Below are 19,909 nucleotides of genomic sequence, written 5' to 3'. Positions count from 1 at the left end.
AAGTGATGGAACTGTTGTGTCTCAGATATTGCTATTTCACACTTCAGTCCTGAAAGGCCAAGAAAATTGGAAGACCAGGTCCTGCTTTCTGTAAAAAACGCACCCACTAACAGCTTTTTTCTTAATGAACTTGTCTTGTGTTATCGATCAGCCAAATCATTAAAAAGAAGAAAAGTTAAGTCTGTTTGGCTGAGTCTCTTGACTGGGCTAGAATTAAGTGGAATTTAAATCAACTGTATGGGAGCTCAGCAGTGACTCTCATCCATCCTTTGAAGAGAGGGGATTTAGAGTGCAATATTTCTATCTAACTTAAGCTTTTGTCAAACTAAGGTAGGGCTGAGGTTTATACTTTAAACACAGACCAGGCTTGCTGATATTTTGTAAACCTTTTGGATTGCCTCGGGCAAGCTTTTAGCAAGCTCTCTCTGCTATAATTTTGATGTCAGTCTTCCTGAAAAGTAGTGATTCCATGTCATTTCAACAAGGAACAGTGCAAAACCTGATGAATTTGCCTGCAATTTACTTCTGTTCTTTGGAACCTGAAAAATGGGAGCACTTCAGTAGCCCTGTTTCTATACCAACACACAGTAAAGGTGTGTGCGTGTGTGTGGTGGTGGGGCTCCTGCACAGATTTACGTGAACTGGAATCATTAAGACATTGACAGTGCTTTCTCGGATACCTATTTATAAAAACTTGGCTTGCTGCAAGCCTTTTGGGAAAACTTCATCAGCCTTAACTATTAATTTTGTCTGTTCATAAGAAGGGGATGACCTGCCTTCCTTTCTCAGCAGTGTGCTGCAGTTTTCTGAACATAGCTTTTAACTTAAAAAAATAAACTAATGCAGAGAGGTTTATAAGCCATGTGATGAACCAGCAGGAGGAGGAGGAAGAGCTTGGAAGACTTCTCTTTATGTGTGCATATATGTTTTACTCAGTTTATCATCATTACTGCTAAATTTCTTCTGCTGTTTTCCCACAGTCACTTACGTTTTTACTGATAATCTTTTGTACTCTGTTGCTTGTTGTGTTTCAAGAGACTTGCCATTAGTATAAGAAGTGGATGATTGATGGTGTACTCTAATCTTGGGCTGATTCATTATATCCTGAATGATTAAAACCCATTGCTTCTATCTGAAGGGCTGAAATCTGAGCACAATTTGCTGCAAGCCAGAAGTCCCCCTGAGCAAGGGGAGTCACAGAAGCAGGGACTGAAGCAAGGCAGGGAATACAAGGCGCATCAGTGGGTAGATCATAGCAAATTTTTTTTTTTTTTTTTTTAATTTTACATGAAACTCCTACGCAGAGATTTGACAGATACAGCTGGCTTATTGACTTGGTAGTTTCTCACTAATTGACTGCTGGTTTGGGTACCGGAGCCTCTAACCGGTGGGTAAACCGCGGGCAGGCATGTCGGTGAGATGCCAGTGAGAGCGTCTGGGGGAGGAGAGAGCAGCTGGGTGCATGCCTCTCGGATTGGGCTCCCCGCGCTGGGAGATGTGTGAAGTTGGGTGTGTGTGCTGGCACAGATATCCAAGGGCAGCTCAGAGCGAGCTCGAGCGCGCTGCTTCCAGGGGGGAGAGAGCGGCTGCTTCTGAAAGGACAAGCTGGCAGGATCATGACAGAGCCAAGCAGCAGAAAGGAAGGATTTAAAAAATGCCGGAGTGCTACTTTCAGCATCGATGGCTATAGCTTTACAATTGGTGAGCTGGATTTAAATCCCCTTCTTTCCTTCATTTTCTCTTCTGCTTCTTTCCTTTCTTTCTGCAGCTTCAGGTAAAAGACAGCTGTTGCTCACAGTTGCTTTTTCTCCCTGCATACCTTTAAAATGTATAGATGCCCTGCAACTTTTTTTTTTTTTTTTTTTTTTTCCCATTACGCCTTCTATATTTAATTCTGTCTAAGAAACTTGTCTGTGAAATGCAGCCACTGTAAACCCTCTCCCTGGGTTTTGGCAGGAGTTCACTGAGCCGTTTGCAGAACTTCTTGTTTTGGAACCTTATCTCAGGAAAGCCACTGTTTCAGGACTATGTATTTCCAACCTGCTAGCTGTGTTTCCTTCCGATGAGCCCAGTAACACAACCCTTGGGAGCCTTGGTTTTGTTTCCAATACTTCTTTGTTGTCTTAGCAAGTGTTTCCAAATTCTGGAACCCTTTGTCACTTCTTAGGTTGTATAAAAATAAACGTAATCATTTTCATTGCCTCTCTCGAATACAAGAAACGAATTGCTGGGGGAGGGTAAGATGTGAGGAGAGATTAGGAATTTTAGGACTGTTTGTTTCTCTTGTAGCTGTTTGAAGAGTGCAATTTATTATGTTCACTGTCTTGGGGAAAAGTGAGGCTTCTCAAAGCAACAAGTGTCTGTGTTTGTTCCAGGAGTCTTGCTGTGCAGAAGTTAAAATTGGAGGATTTTCTAAGCAGGCTACCCTGCTAAAACTGCCCATTTCACAAGGCTATGCTATATAAAACACAATACTTCCTAAAACACACTTTTATAGCATTTTAATATTCAAATGAAATCTAATTTGGTATATATGGATAACTTATGTGGAAACAATCAATACAAATCCCCCTCAATACCTTTTAAGTGGCAGAGCTTCTACTTCCTTGCAGTTGTGAAATCTGAGAGTCTTTCCTGATTTGTACTAGTATAACTGGGTCATGGTTTCATCTAATAATGGTGAATGTAAGCTTTTTGTTGGTGTGGGAGGTGGCATCTGTTTTATCTAATCCTCTGCTTCACAGAAAACTTATTTTTGCAACCACCACACTTACTGAAAGAAAATGGAGACAGAAATGTATGCTTCACTAAAATATATTTGTGTAGTAATCTGTTAATGTGCATTTAGTATTTTAAAGGTGAAACTGCCAGGTAAATACTACTTCAGGTTTGTTTCTCTGGGAAGGTGGTAGTCCTCCACAGGTTAAGTTGCAGCATGCTGACTTTTGAACTTCCTCTCCTTAATCTATCCATCTCTCATCATCATTACTAATAGAGATATTTCTTCAGTTTGTGTCATTCTGGAGGATAAACATTTCCTTTTTGAGCCTAGCCAGTAGAAAACATTATCTGAAGATGCTGATGCTGAGCATTTATGACTGCCTAATTATTTTGTTTGTTCGTGAACAAACAAGCAGGATTGCTGTATTTGTTACTCTGCTGTCTTTATTGCTACTTGTGCTCACAAAACAACTAGACCAAATTTTGGACCAGATGACTCAGGCAATTGCAGTTTCTTTTGCTTCTTAGGACAGTTGTTACATAGAAGCCCATGTGCTGTTTTCTTCTGTTTGATGCACACAACCAACGTATTGATTGTGAGCTGTGTGTTATATAACACTTATTTTTATATCTGGGTAAATGTGCATTGGATTGACTCACATAACCGTGAAAACACTGTAAACATGCTATCTAGTATTACCAGCACAGTGTAGTGGACAAATCTGAGTGGTTCATGTATTAGTTAATCTCTATGTTAAAGAAAATGAATGTATCCGAAAGATCTGACAACAACATTAAAGTGTTGGGGATGGGTATGTACTTTCTGGGATCAAATAAGGCTTTTGTGTAAATAGTTGGTTTCAGGTACTGCAAGAAGGTTTTGGGGAGTGTTGAGCTGCTGCACCTGCTATTGAAGTATGTCAGCTGGGAGAAAAGACCAAAACTCTTGAGGAACAGGGTAATATTAGCTTGAGATAAATGTGTTTCCACTTGCATGCAAAAGCAGCACTAATCCACCCCTATTCTAATTGCTAAGAAAGGATCACAGTGTTCTGGAAAATGATCATTTACAATAAAAGTTAATGAAAATCTTTGTGAAAGACCTAGGCTTGAATTCAAATGTGAGGGTGCCAGGGAATGGAAGAAGGCTGGTGCTCCTGGCTGATTGCCTGCAGTTACAACTTTCTGCCTCTGGAGATGGTCAGCATCCATTCACGCAGCAGGGCAACTTAGAGCAGCTTCTAGGCAGCTCTAATTTTCCCCTCGCTGATTTCAAGTGCTGGTGGATGGATGTCAGATCTGCGGGAGCTCAGCACTTCCCAAGTCCTCCACAGATCCCTGTGGAAGTATCTGGCCTCCAATGTTAAAAGGCAAAAGTATGCCAGTACCTCATTGCTTTGTACAGAAAGAAAGCTGATTGCAAATCCCTCTCCTCCAGATGCCAACCGCTGTTTTGGCAGAGCCCATGAGGAGGGCTGAGGTGTGCTGCTCCACACGCAATGAGAATTTCTTGTGTGGTTTTGGAGGTTGTGCTTATGGCCTTTTGGCACTAGAAGCGTGATATAAAGGGACTGTAGTGGAGCTATAGGGAGCCCTTTACTGGGTCCAGAGCTACAGAGCGCACCATTTAGCGAGACTGTTTGTGATGAAGCAGGCAATTTCTTTTGCTCTAGAAAGTTTAATATGTCTCTAATGAAGGCTTCAGTATCTTTATTTTCCTTGGTTTCTGTCAGCAGATTTCAGATTTTAGTCTATTTCAGAGACTAATTATATAAGTTATTGTGTTTGAGCTCTTCTTTAACTTTGGCTAAATTTTCCTGCGCTAAAAGTAAAATAAAAAATAAAAAAATACTAGAATGACAGCTGAGTTTAAAGGAAAGGAAATTAAGAGGAACTCATGCCTGTGTTTTTTTTTTTTTTTTTTTTTTGTCCTGCACTTTGTCTCATCACTCCCGTGTAAATGAAATACTATTAAATCAGAACACCAGTGTTACTTATTGACTTTGCTGGTGTAATTATCTCTCTAAAGGTGCAAGACAGAGAAACATTCACTGCCTTTAAACCTGGGAAAATGGTAAACACAAACATTAGCAAGAGAATATTTTCTTTCTGCATTTATCACCTTCCTATGACTAAGAGCTAACTTCATTAGAGCTCCCACTCTCTGCTTTTCATATCCAGAAGCACCTGGCAACACTGTTTTAAGTGTCCTGTCCAAATTTATCTAATAAATTTATTTTTATAGGTTAGAATGAATTGAAGTGATGGGGAGTTCTGCTGTAACTCAAGTGTCATTGGAGGAGGGACGTGGAACTGAAACACTTAGTTTAGCTCACAGCAGCTGTTTCTAAACCTTGCAGGAAAGTTTCTTTAGGAGGACCAGGGCTCCATTTCATGTGCAAAAGTCCTTCCTCCAATTATTACTAGAGATTTGAGTCCTGCTTAGTGGCATTTTCAGCCCCTACTTTGAAATATTAAAAATAAAAATAAGATTTTCTTAATGTTTCTAGTTTCTTAGATTGCAGTTCATGGTTTGAAACCGATTTCAATATCACTTGTAAGGCTGTCACTGTACAACCTGTGAAGAACACTCTAACGTATGGTTCTTTGTGGGTTCCTCAAGTTCATATCAGGAATCTGTTGTGGTCAAAGCAAATGTTGCTTGAGAGGGTGTGTGTGTTGTCTTGATATGAGTTGGGGATGGGAAAGATTGGAAGCAAACTAGATACTGAGCTCAGCGTTCTTAGAATAAGAATTCTCAGAATTCTCAGAATGAGAAAATAATTCCTTCAACTCTGTGTCACCTGTTTTATTTTTAAAGAAAATGCCACTGTAGTCTCTTGAAAGACTGTATGTTAAGATCTCCATGTTCAAATTAACTTGAATAGAAAGTACTTCAAAAAAAAAAAAAAAAAAAAAAAGATTGTAGAAAGAAACCAGGGAAATAAGAGCAGTTTCACTCTTTGTGTACTGCATTTTGCCCAGAGAGGTGTGTATTTCAGCAACTCCTAATGTAGTTAACTGCATTGTTTTTGTGTATTGATTTTCAGCTTTATTGGAGTTGTTTATTCTTCTGAGGGCAACAGCAACTTTGCAAGCCACAAAAGAGGCAGGCTTTAGCAGAAGACTCCCACAGCCCATACATAGGCACATACAGTGTGTTATTATGGAGATTTGCTTTATTTCTGCCCTTAATTTCTTTTCACAAAAAAGTCAGTTTGAATGAAAATATGCTGTAATTGTAAGATGTTGACAGATCTGTCACTGATTCTGTGTGCGTGTCACTCATAGTGTTCCTTCAAAGGAAGTCTGGGAGAAATGGCTGTGGGGTCGGTCCACTCCTGGGAAGGTAGCACAGGTATCTCTACCTGTGCAAAAACAATGTCCTTGGCAAAGAAGTGAAAAGGGAATGCATAGCAACAACTCCTGTTGGGGATTATAGCTGTTCTTTGTCTTTGTACCTAAACTATGTATAATTGTCTTTGTTACAAAATCACAACTGAAATATTTAAAAACTAAACAAAAACACAAATCCCAAACTTTGCTTTTTCCCCTCCCTATCTCTCTCCCGACCATACCCTGAGAATACCTTCTCAATAAAAGCTGATAAGCAGTAACAATTCAGTGTAGAGTGTTTTTTCATCTAGTATCTAGAAACTGAGAAATCCAATTTTATTAATATTAAAAAAAATGAAGCTTGCAATAGGACATGGCACTGTTAGATATGATTTAGCAAAGTCTAATGCTGTTATAATAAACTAGTAAGAAAAATAACCCCCCTTCTCTTACTTCTCAAAAATTTACCTAAAGAAAGCTGCAAGCAAATAGATCGTGAAATAAAGCAAAAACTGAGATTTTTTTCCTGCTTTTTGGGTTACAAAGCTGTGTTTTAGTTTCAAACCACAGTGGTTTTCATCTACTCTGCCTTGATTATTCACCTGAAGGGAGGCTGCATTGCTGGCATGTGTGTTTGTAGGACACCCAGCTGGTTCTTTGTGTGGAGTGGCATTCCTCTGAGCATAGCGATGGGCAACACGAATTCACAGAATCATAGAATCATAGAATATCCTGAGTTGGAAGGGACCCTTAAGGATCATCAAGTCCAACTCTTGACACCGCACAGGTCTACCCAAAAGTTCAGACCATGTGACTAAGTGCACAGTCCAATCTCTTCTTAAATTCGGACAGGCTCGGTGCAGTGACCACTTCCCTGGGGAGCCTGTTCCAGTGTGCAACCACCCTCTCTGTGAAGAACCCCCTCCTTAGGTCAAGCCTAAATTTCCCCTGCCTCAGCTTAACCCCGTTCCCGCGGGTCCTGTCACTGGTGTTAATGGAGAAAAGGTCTCCTGCCTCTCGACACCCCCTTACGAGGAAGTTGTAGACTGCGATGAGGTCTCCCCTCAGCCTCCTCTTCTCCAGGCTGAACAGGCCCACTGCCCTCAGCTGTTCCTCATACGTCTTCCCCTCCAGGCCTTTCACCATCTTCGTAGCCCTCCTCTGGACACTCTCCAACAGTTTCATGTCCTTTTTATACTGTGGTGCCCAGAACTGCACACAGTACTCGAGGTGAGGCCTCACCAGCGCAGAGTAGAGCGGGACAATCACCTCCCTCGACCTACTAGCGATGCCGTGCTTGATGCACCCCAGGACACGGTTGGCCCTCCTGGCTGCCAGGGCACACTGCTGGCTCATATTCAACTTGCTGTCTACCACGACCCCCAGATCCCTCTCTTCTAGGCTGCTCTCCAGCGTCTCATCGCCCAGTCTGTACGTGCAGCCAGGGTTTCCCCCTCCCAGGTGCAGGACCCGGCACTTGCTCTTATTGAACTTCATGCAGTTGGCGATCACCCAGCTCTCCAACCTATCCAGATCCCTCTGCAAGGCCTTTCCACCCTCATTCGAGTCCACAACTCCTCCAAGTTTGGTGTCATCAGCAAACTTGCTCAAAATACCTTCTATTCCTACATCCAGATCGTTTATAAAAATATTGAAAAGTACCGGCCCTAAAATGGAGCCTTGAGGGACCCCACTGGTGACCGCCCGCAGCCTGACGCAGCCCCATTTACCATAACCCTTTGGGCCCTGCCCGTTAGCCAATTGCTCACCCATCGTATGATGTTTTTATTTAGCTGTTCCTCTTGTTGCTTTTATAAAGGGGTGGAGATGGTGATTTCCATGGCCCCTACAGGGACTTGACATGGTACTCTACCATCAGTGTTTCAGGGTAGACTGCTGTGAGCTAAGTAAGTGATCTCTGAAAAGACTGCAGTGTTGGTTCTTGCATGGCAAGGAGCTTGGCAGTATTTTCATGGATCTCAGCCCATTTACTTCTGTGGATGAGCTGCCTTACCACTCCTACCTGCTGCTCACAGCTGTGCTCTGCTGTGTGTGTCTTGGCATCCCAAAACACAGCGGGTGTCTGGGTCTGACGTCTCCCCTCTGAGCTTCTTTGAGGCAGAGGCCACTGTGCAGGCCTGCAGTCCAGGTTCATAGGCAGCATGCACTGGATCACACTCAGATTGCAGGTCACTGTGGCTGGGTCACATCAAAACTACTATTTTCTTTCCTCCTCTTGATTTTATTTATCTCAGAAGCTGTGAATGGCAAGAACTTGGCAGTAAGTTTTGACATGAGTGAATGGGCTTTGCTGTTACCGGTAGCTGACTTCCACTTAGAGCAAAATAACCTCCAGAGCTCTGCGTGAGGCAGAGAGATGTTCATGGATAAAGTCACTAACATCACTGTCCAGAAGCATTCCTGCTTCTTGAAAAATTATTTACATGATGTTTTTGGAGGTTGGTGAATTGCGTATGTCTGGGTCTTGGTGATCAGTCAGTCATGTCTGGATCTACCTTCAGGACTAACATCACCAAAAGGCCTGAGCCAGTCAGTCTGTTGGGAATAGGACGCACTAGTGGGAAATATCTACGATAACTAGGCTTGTGGGCCACTGGGACCCCAGTGCAAGGTGCAAAGAGGGCAAAAGATGGAAGTACATGGCTGGAAATGTAGACTGCCATTTCCTTTGCTTCGGATCCCATACGTGCTGTGCCGTTTATCCCCCCACTCCTACCTTGTGAGGGAAGGAAGTGCAGTCAGTTCTTTAGACAACAAATGATGGTTGTTCTGTACCAGGAGGGACCCCATCCTACCATGGTGTAAAATGTCATTGTTCCCGCTTTTATTTTCTCTTTGATCTTTGGCTAACTTGTCCTGCTCCCAGTGCTTTCTGGATTGATACACTGAGATTAATTACAAATTTCAGACTCTAGAACAACCAAAGTTGAAAACAAATAAGCAGGCATAAATTCCTCTGTGCTCAGTTTTAGGCAGCCAGCCAGGCCCATTTCTGAGCAGGCAGGCTTTGATGGGGAGAGGCCTTCCCTCATTTGCAGCCCCAGCCAGCTCCCTCTTCTGTGTCGAAAGCCAGAGGTCTGCATCTTGTTTGTACTGCTGGTGTGAGGATCAGAGTCTAGGAGCTCTCAAACCTAATAGCCTTTTAGGATTTGCATCTCTGCTTCAAATCTCCTATTTTAAACCCTCGTGTTGTGCTAACTGCCCCATTCTCCTGTTGTAGTGTAAATTCAAGCTCATTTCTCCAAATGCATGAGTAACAAAGCAGAAAGCTCCTGGATGCATCCTGTGCTTATTTGTACAAGTGCAAATCAAGTCAAAAGGTGGGATCCTGGCCAGCACTAGATTTGTATCACTCCACTGCAGCTGGGAGACCTTCAGTGACTTAAATGAGCAAAGGATGCATCTCTGGACAGTTTTTGCTGGTAGAAATGTGCGCTGCTGTAGGTTAGAGAAGAGGCTGATATATGCACAAAGGAAGGTAAATCAGGCAGCTTTACCACAGATTGCTTCCAAGACTCTGTCAAGATTTTGCTGATATTTTTTCCTCCCAAATTCTCCCTGCCCAGTGACAGAGGTTGTATCTAGTGATCTTTCTGAAACTTGATTCCCGGTTTTCTGATAGCTACAGGCTCAAAATATTCAGGCCAGGGAGGTTAACTCTCATGATTACATCAGTAGCTGTGTGCAAAGTTGGAAGCATGGTGAGGGGAAAGTTGTAGTAATTACTGAACAGATGCACTTAATGAGGTCTCCACTGGCTTTCCAGCTGGTGAGTCGAGCCGTGCACTGGGATGATACGAGGGCAGTTGCTTGGGTCGTGGTGTGACATCACATCCTCCCCCTTGTTGTCATAGCAGCTGCAATCAGCCCCCTGAAAATTTCCCTCAGGAAGACTGCAGGCATCATCTTTCTCCATTAAATGGCAGCGTGTGGTGCTTAGTCTCTTGCTGCTGCATGATGCTGCCTCTTATTTCTGTTGATGTAGTGCCTTTTTTGGCCCCCTTCTCAGAGTGATGCAGAGCGATGAGACCTGTCAAATGGTGTGCTGTTGGGAGAAGGGGCTGGGTAAGCAACTTGCTCAGCCAGTACCACTTAATTCAGTTTTGACTCCAAGTGCCTCTTCTCAAGTTAGTATTTAAATAACCAGCTTATACTCATCCGGGGTGAGAATAAGGAAGGCAGTTTGGATCTGGGTTGTCAGTCCTTTCTCTCAGTATTGACAATGAATGCTTATTAGCAATGAAAGCTTTCCAAAATCAGATTGTACCAGTTTTTTCCTTGCATATGTGGGTAGCTGAAGTCCTTGCAGTTCCTCCAAGTGACATGCTGATTGCTTTTTATAGAATCTTTTCTTTTTTCTTTCCACTTCTGGGTCTCATACTCTTGAACTGTGGTAATGGATCCAGTTCCCCAAAATGGTACTGCTGTTTTCCTCTTTTACACATTACCTCTTTCCTTCTTTTATTCTTCACTTCAAAATACCAGTGTGAATTTATCTTGACCACTGAAAACTAAGCTTTTTTACTCTATTCCCAGAAGGCAGATTAGTATATGAAGAAAACTTCCAGGGATTTTGGAGACAGACTCAAAGTAAAAATTATAAATACACCAACTTTTGAAATTTACAGCAAAATGTCCTTTTTTTCTTCCTTTTTTTTTTTTTTTAGACAATCATATATATATATAGACAATGATAATTGACCTACACTTACTATGCAGATACTCTTAAGAAAACCTAGAAGGAGAATTTAATTCAGGCCATGATTCTGCTGTTGGCTGAGCACATGAAATTGTTCTGAAGTTGCAGAATATTTCTGTGGGCAAACAAGTGGCCTTGCTCTCAGTTAGCTGCTGGCTGAAGACTCTGCTGCGCAGTGAGAAAATCATGCTCCATGATTATGTGAGAGCAATGGGTATTTTTGTCAAACACCAATTGCAGAATTGCAATCATAACATCCTAGGAAGTAAGTAAAGAATGAAAATATTTTGATAAAGAGTTCTATGGAATTTATGGATGCTAACATCAATTATACTGCAAAATGGAAAGCATCATCTTAATCTCCCATTCAAGCTGATATTTTGCAGGATAGGATGTTTTATATGCTGCTGAACACAATGTGAACAGCAGAATGCTAAGCCCACTTAATTTATATTGATTTCCTCCTCTATTCCTGAAGCTGTGATTATTACCGGACATGTATACTGCTAATAATCACTATTTCCCTTGAAATGTACTCTGAAAATGGGATCTTTGGGGGTTCAGACTTCCTTATTTGCCCTTATTTGGTGGCACAACACCACATTAGATTGGTCTACAGGAGAGAGATAGTTTTTCTTCCTAACTTGCCAGCCCTTGATTTAAAGACAATCTATGTTCTTTCCGCCTTGAACATTATCATAATTCAGAATTACAGATCTTGCAGGCCAAATTATGCACTGACTCTTATGCAATCCCGATAACTCAAAACATAATTTGGCCTGCAGTCTGGATTTTTTTTTTTCTTGAAACTGCCGTATGAGCAAATCTAAGATATCTCTGGCAAAGCTGTGTGACTTTATTCCTTGCCAAAATCTGGAGTATTAAAATAGAACGTAATAATCAGATCTAATAGAACGTAATAATCAGATCTAATTTCAATCTGAATCATAAAGAAGGGGATCTATATTTTTTATAGTCTGTGTACTGTATATATGGTATACAGTATAAAAGCGTTGAATGTATATATAACACATATAATCAGTCTACAACTTCCTCGTAAGGGGGTGTCGAGAGGCAGGAGACCTTTTCTCCATTAACACCAGCGACAGGACCCGCGGGAACGGGGTTAAGCTGAGGCAGGGGAAGTTTAGGCTTGACATCAGGAGGGGGTTCTTCACAGAGAGAGTGGTTGCACACTGGAACAGGCTCCCCAGGGAAGTGGTCACTGCACCGAGCCTGACTGAATTTAAGAAGAGATTGGACTGTGCGCTTAGTCACATGGTCTGAACTTTTGGGTAGACCTGTGCGGTGTCAAGAGTTGGACTTGATGATCCTTAAGGGTCCCTTCCAACTCAGGATATTCTATGATTCTATGATTCTAACTGTTACACAGCATGAGGGACCATGGTATCTTCTACCACAGCTCCTGGGAATATACGTTACTTTTCAGGGTTAATTTAGAGAAACTTATTTCATGGCTGTTCAAGTAATAAAAGCAGTGGGATTTTCCAGCGTCACAGCTGTGGGCTAACTCTACTGTTACTATAACCATTGGCTATTTCTAGGAAATCCAGAACATGGCATCTTATGTCTCTTTTGAAAGTTCCTTCGTAGTTAGGTGATTTTTATTTTTATTTATTTTTATTTTATTTTTATTTTTATTTTTATTTTTATTTTTATTTTTATTTTTATTTTTATTTTTATTTTTATTATTTTTATTTTTATTTTTATTTTTATTTTTATTTGTTTTCTAGTAACTTGAACACTTAAATAGAATTCCAGCAGGAAACACCTAAGTTCTAATGGCTACTTCTAACCTTAGCTTTTAGTTGATTGCCTACTCGTCATAAATTATGCAGAGTATATGGATTAACTGATAATGGACATCTTGCCTCACTTCAAGTGAGTGAATGATGGTTTTCTCAGGCATGATTCAGGGTAGGTTTGAGCTGAAAATGTTTAATGACATTAAGGTACATATTTCCTACATAAAAATATTTGATTTTTTCATGTCGTTAGTTTTTTGTTATGATAGGTGGATATCAAGGTACTTGCTTCACCTTTTCTCCTTATTAGATATAGAAATGATTACAAGGAGACCTCCTGCGTCCCAGTACAAAGACACAAAATGCTGATGTGAATTGGTACAGTCATCTGGTGTGCCTTTAAGGTGTCCATCCCGCAACCTGGTTGAACAGGGTGTGTAGGAGCTCCTCTGTGGCTATGCTTGGCAGCATGCTTGGCAGCATACTTTGCAGCAGTGAGCAGGTACTGGTTGCTGGTAACCTGCCTTCATCTGGCTATAAAGTTGAAATCATTCCTCTTAGCTGCTTTGGTGGTAGGAGCAAATTCTAGGTGATGCAGAACAAACAGCTGGAGGAACCTTTACAAAACACTGCCATTTAAAATCCCACCTGGGAGTTGTCACAGCAGCCTGGGGAGGCCAGGGGATCAAAGCTGTTGTTGAGCCTTGCGCATGAGCTTCACTTGGACAAGTTAAAGCTAGGACTTGAGTATGGCTGCATGGTTTCAGCTCCTGTAAATAATCCCATAGCCCAGCTATCAGCCCAGTCTCCTAACACTCTTCAGCTTTCCTCCTTTCCCAAAGTATCAACCGGTTGTTGTTATTACAGATGCTAGGTAGCTTCATGACATTATTCCTTTCCCCCTGGCTAATGCTTAAGGCTTAATTGTTCTTGAGGCAGGGGAAGTGTAAGTACTGAGAATGGTAATTACAGCACTGCTGATAATTTGCATCCACTTGCTCCTGGAAGATGCTTCTGTCAGCCTGACAACATGATCAGACCAAATTTTCTTTCATGGGAGAATATGTTTATTCTTTAGCGATGTTTGCTGCCTTATGTTCCAGTCTAATGCTTCCTATTAATTAGAATTCATTGTGCCATTTAAGTGAAGTGGGATTTTTGAAGTGAAATTCTGCACGATGACTTGTCATTTACTCTCTGATTGTGTTTGCCTACTTGCCCTCTGAAGCAGCAACAATTATTTGAGCCTTCTGTTTTATTAGCTGTCATTTACAGTAACACTATGTGCATAATTATTTTTCTTCATCTCTGCACTGATACTTAAATGAAACCTCTGGGATATATTCCCATCTGATTGTGTGTTTACGTGTTGTGTTCAGTCACTAGCATTTACTCTCTCTCATGTTGTTTGTAGCAAGCAAGTTTTGTGTCCTTTTGGGAAGTTTTTAGCTTTGATTTATTTCAATGTTCTTTAAGCACTAATATGTTCAGATGCTTTGGATAAGCCAAGTTAAAATACCAGTACCTTTAGGTCCTGAAGCCAAGAGGCAAAGGAAATCAAGCCTTCAAGCACTTTTGCAAATTTTGCTTGTAATGTGTGGGTGCTGTTACAAATAAACTTTTTTAAATGGAAAGAGAAGGGTTTTTCCGTGTTTGTGAAATAATGTTAGCCAAGGGGGCATAGGATTTTAGGCTTGGAGTTGCATGTTTTTCCCCAGTCTCCATAGTCCTCCTCCTCACCTTTTGACACTAATATGCCTGAGCCCTGCTCTTTGCTGGCACTGCTGTTAATCAAGAGGAGGGGATGGAGACTCCTGCACAGTTTAGCTGCAGGAGAGTAGAAGGGAACATAGGACATGCTTTGGGTGCCAAATTCTCTCTCAATGGCAGTGCTAAGAATGATTTCCATTTCTAGAGAAAATGAAACTGTACCTTATGGACCTTGAACTCCTAAAGTCAAACGATGCAAGTCAAAAAATGTATTGGGAATTTAGGACATTTACTCCCTTATTTTCACAAGACTTGTGTTTATGAAATAGGCTTGTCTGTACATGCTGCAATGTATTTTAGGCTACGTGATTATTTTAAATTTCATCCACAATCTTCCTTTTCAATTTAAAGATTAGTTTGATGTGTTTAGTGGATTTATCATTGCATGCAGTAAACTGTCTATGTAGATGACACATGTAATGTTTGTCAACACTACAAAATGTTTTTGTTTGCAATAAGCTGATCGTTGAAGTCACTGAGCAACATTCAAATGGATAAGACATTTGTCACTGCTATAAGTCGCATTTGGTAATCTTGAGCATTCAAAAAGAAACAAAACAAAATTTTTTAAAATTTTGCTCATTATAGCCATCAAATACATGTATCTCATAAAGCAACAGAAATAGTTTCTGTAACATTTTGAACATTCTTTTCTCCTGCGTAGCTTTTAAGTCTATATACGCTCTGTACTTGCACATATCATGGCATAATTGTTAAACCACTACAAACTACAGCAAGAATTAGAGTTGGGAAACTGAGGTATCTTTTACTATGGCTGATGAAGAACAAACCAGTAACAATTCCAAAACTTTTTAAAGAAAAATACCAGTGAGGAACAGGGATAGTTAAAGATAAGATTAAAAAATTAGTCTATATTTTGTATTCAGTCCAAATCCCTAATACTATTAGTGATGATTTTGAAAGAGAAAGGAAAATTTAAAATTAGGCCTGAGTTATTTAGTGTTCAAAAATGTTTCACATAGCAGTAATGCTCTGAAAATGAAAGGCGTATTTGCTTTACATTTCATTGTGGTTGGAGGGCAACGTGCCACAATACTTAAAAGAGAAGTGTCTAATCTGATAATTTTGCTCCCACTTGGAATTCAGTGATTTAAAGTGGGTAACACATGGTATTATTCTCTCTTCTCCAGTCTTTTGCTAATACAATGCACGGCATTTGAATAGCGTTGTTTGATCACTGAAATTTCAAGACGTGGATGAACACAACAGCTAAAAGAAAATTAATTTTGATTGTAGTTGCAGAAGCTGGTGGATGCTGATGGATATGTCAGGTTAAAGCAGTCAGGATGAGACATGAACACTATATGCCACTTACCTCACAAATCATGCAGTTGGACTTCCCCAGCTGAAGACCTTGGATTAAAAAATAAAAATGGTACAGCTAAATATTTTTCAAAAGACAGCATGTGAGAAGATTCTGTAGCTATGCATGGTAGAACCAAAGAAAATCAACAAAGGCAGTAACAGGTATTTTGAGCTCAGTAATGCATTTCTGTGTGATTAGTCCCATTACAATAAATGAGATTCCTTACTACTGCAAGATCTGCCCAAATGAGGCTTGTTCATAATGGTGAAGTATCTTCTATATTTTAAAAGTTGCTTTAGGAACTCAGTCATACAGCTCTTAAGTGTTACATTTGATGCTTTTAAGTAGTATTTTTGCAGATGTTGTGAATACTCTGTTCCCACTACCTTTCAGTAACATGGGCAGAGGGTTTCAGTTCCTTTTCAGTTCAGATACTTTTGAGAAAATAGGTGAGCAGTCATCTCAGAAATAGAGAAATATAGTTAAATTCTTTCCTCTGCTGTGAGACTTCTTAAGGAGCATGAGTTTAAGCCCTGCTATTGTATCCACAGCATCATGTGTATCGAGGCAGGAGGTTTTATATGGTTGTCATATGTCTTCTTGAGGGTATCTAAATATTCTGTTGAGCACATGGAGGGCCAGTAGACATCTCCTGCACCACAGAAACCACAATTGGTTTGTCCTGAAGAGCAGACAAGCATCTTCTGGATTCCAAGCATAAAACCCTAATAAACTCTATCCCATTTTTGGCTATAAAACAGAGCATCTGCTGTGTTGCACAGAGTCGTCATTCATTGTGGCCTGATCACCCTTGGAACTGCTGAAGTAGCACTGTGTTTAGAAAGAGCCAAGGGACTTTTCATTCAGAATCAGGAATGAAGCTACTTACAGTATTACTAATGAAAAAATTAATCATTTCCCATTTTATAGGAGTTTCATTTAGTGGTTTTCAGAAGAACAAAGTAAGAAGTATTTTCCCTTGGCTAATGTTTCTGTTTGAACAGCCATATGTAACTTTTAAAATAAAACTAACATTTCATATTGGTCAGTGTCAGTTTTCCCTGAGGGACTTCACCAAGGGTATATATTCAAGTACAGTGTGATAAATGCCCTAATACTGGCCTTGGATCTTTCTTTCTTTTATCTCGCACAGGTTGACAGCAACTGGATGTGAAGTTCAGTGAATCTTTTAAATATATTAATTTTAAATTTATATATTATTAAAGCAGAGCTATTTTTAAGTTGGGAAGGCAGCTTTGGGGAAAGAGGTTATGTTATGCTGGTCACTTCTTCTTCTATGGGTGTGGGTAGTTTATGTAAAGTAATAACAACACTAGCAAATATTCCCGGTGGCGTTTTTCGCATCAGAATGCTTAAAAGGTTGGCTGTACTTGCTTCAAAGTGGAGATTTAAAAAAAGAAAAAAAAAAAAGGAGGGGAGGTATATAAAAAGAGTATTCATTTTAAAACATTGGAAACATTGAGCATCTCAGTGCAAGTGGACCCTTTTGCATCATGAGACCAGTTGCTGCAAAAGCAAACCAGAGAACAGCTGTTGGCAGGTGCTCACCGGCAGGCTGCCAGTGACAGGGAAATGTGAAGAAGCACTTGGTTTCTTCATGCACCAGAAGTGCTGGTTATTGCCCTGCATTTCAATTACACAAAACAATTATATTGTATAGGATCATGTCACTGGCCCACCTCTGCAGCAAGCTGGTAGGAAGCAGATGAGCTGAAAAGGAAAGTGACACATGATGGTGCTCCTGATACCTGCACCAGTGGCTTATGAAGCGGTGTAACATAACCGTACTGTTGGCTTGCTATGTCGCCTATTAATAAGAAGTTTATTTATCAGGATTATCTTTTTGCACATGTTGTTCTCTATTTGTGAGAAACCCTTCCTGTCTGTGCCACCTGGCAGGTGGGCCAGTGCAGTGTTAGGTTTTGCTAATTAAAGATCAGGCTTCATTTCACAAGGTAGAGGAAACAAATCCTGTCCTGCTCTTGGCTTGCTCTCTCAAGCACGGGTTTACAAACACAGGGGCTTTCCACAGTCTGGGTTTAAGGTTATGCTGTGCTTAAGTATTGTGAAAGGATTTTATTGAAAAGAATTGCAAAAAATCTGCTGATTTCAGTTGGATTGAGGCTGGGATTTGCACAAAGAGACATGTCGACATTGAATTTAGGGGGAAAAGCATGGCATTGCACTCTTCAGCTTGAAGCTTCTCTTACAGAGGTTTTGAAAATATCCTGTGCAAGGTTTGTGCAGTTTCTCTCTTTCCCCTCCAAGCAGCATGGAGTCTTTGACAAGGGTCGAGTGAGAAGAGGCTGCTTGTCACCAGGACTGTGTATGCATTTGTGTAAATGTATGGAAGCAAGGGAAGGTAAAGGAATAATATAGCAACAGAACAGAAATTTAACAAAGGTATAAATGACCAAAGGTATAAGGCAGTGAGGACCTGGTACCTGAGGAAGCTCCAGAAGGATGAGACCAATTTTTGAAAAGTTACTGCTTATAAACCACACTTAGTTGCCTTCTGTACTATGGTGTTTTGGCACCTTAGCTTATAAGATTTCATGAGGAAACATTAGAAGTGACATGTAGGGAAAGACAAATGGGGTAAATTACACATTAATAAATTGAGTCAAATCTTTGCTGAGGGGAAGGTGGAACATAGTGCAGGCTTTGCAGCACGTGCTTCTCCGAATGCTACTTAGGTGTGCTCTGGGTCACCTCTGGGCTTGGCTGATGGCTGAGATCTCTGCCTAGCAGGGGAGGGAAGGAGAGCAGGCGTCAGAGGGACTTCCACAGGAGTTCTCCTGACAGCCAGAGGGCTAAACCCAGATCCCCCAGGGAGCATAGACTGAAATAGAAGGGCAAAGGAAATGGTGTTTAATTGGTCCCTATTGAAAACAATGGGATTGTTGCCTTGTAAAACTAAATATATTGTGAATGAAGCTTCCAGGGACTGCATGTTTTGGAGTTCCTTTAAAATGAACTCTCCTGGGAGCTGGTAAGTAAGCCAGAGCTCACAGCATGTTTCTTTTCTCTGCTGAGTAAGACCTGTCTGTGCAGAGGAAGATATCTGATGGAAACCTGAATGGATAGCATGATGGTCTCAGGGATGCATGCAGATTAAAATTTAAAATGGGATACTGTAAAAGGAAAGAGGCAAAACACATGAAATTGCAAGTTCATTTCTTCAGGAGAAAAAACAAATAATAATAATAATAATAATAATAATAATAATAATAATAATAATAATAATAAACAAGCAGAAATGCCTATTTCTCCCAGCCATGCTCTTACATATTCTGCTGTCAACTCAACTGAATTCAGAGGCAATGTGTCCTCTTTTCTATTTGGTTTTAGGAATAGACCTATTAAAAGAAAATGCAGGCAGAGTATACTGCTGGAAATGTTGGTCTGACCTGCAGTTAACTCTTAGCCATGCTGCCCAATAACTGGAAGTCTTTTATATGTGGCCCAAGCTAAAGACTGCTACAGTTTAGCAGTAAAAATAGCACTAGTTAGTAAAAATAATAGCTCAGCATTTTATCCATTGTATTCACTGGAACACAAGATGGGACTTCATTGGAACTTCAGTGACTCCATTTTTACTTGGATTATTTATAACTAAAAGAATGGAAAAAATAAAAGTTATGTCAGCCATTTTCCTTATTGCATTGCATCTTTGTTAGTTAGCAGATTAAGCTGAAGTGTTTGGTTTTATGGATTACCATAGAGAGCAATTCAGTCTGTCAAATATTGCAGTTTTCACATAGGATGGGAATCAAAGATGTTATATATCCCAAAATTGTGTTCTTCCTAATGTATCTAGAAGATGCAATGTAAAGGAGGATCACAAGCCTTTTGTGTTTCCAACTCCAAAGGAGGCTCAGCTGTGTTCAGCGCAGCTTGCAGATGTGCCAAAAGTGGAGAGCACACAGAACCACACAATAGCTGAGGACCTCTGGAGGTCATTGGGTCCAACCCCAAGATCAAGCAGGGTTATTACCTAGGGCAGGTTGCCTGGGACCATGTCCAGGTGGCTTCTGAAGTTCTTCAAGGAGGGAGACAACCTCTCTGGGCAACCCGTACCACTGCTCTGCCACCTGCACATTAAAGAAGCGCTTCGTGATGTCCAGACTGCACCTTCTGTGTTTTGGTTTCTGGCCATTGCCTCTTGTCCTGACACTGGGCACCACTGACAAGAGCTGTCTCCTACTTTTTTTTTCCCCTTCAGATACTTCTACACATTGCTAAGAT

At 40.7% G+C, this 19,909-nt stretch overlaps 1 protein-coding gene across 4 annotated transcripts in view; it reads left to right on the top strand.

Moving 5' to 3' along the window:
- The first annotated feature begins 1,543 nt into the window (after positions 1-1,543).
- Positions 1,544-19,909, top strand: part of PDE1C (phosphodiesterase 1C) — a 316,241-nt gene continuing 297,875 nt past the window's right edge. For 2 of the 4 annotated variants that reach the window (XM_068675044.1, XM_068675047.1), the window contains exon 1: positions 1,545-1,701. In XM_068675044.1, the coding sequence (XP_068531145.1) occupies positions 1,617-1,701 (85 nt within the window). In that variant the 5' untranslated portion in view covers positions 1,545-1,616. Of the gene's footprint in view, positions 1,702-19,909 lie in introns of all 4 variants that reach the window. The other 2 variants (XM_068675041.1, XM_068675049.1) reach the window with 2 other exon arrangements.

The sequence above is a fragment of the Anas acuta genome, chromosome 2 (assembly GCF_963932015.1).
Source record: "Anas acuta chromosome 2, bAnaAcu1.1, whole genome shotgun sequence".
In the NCBI taxonomy this organism is placed as follows: Eukaryota; Metazoa; Chordata; class Aves; order Anseriformes; family Anatidae; genus Anas; species Anas acuta.
This window is presented reverse-complemented; position numbering and strand designations above follow the sequence as displayed.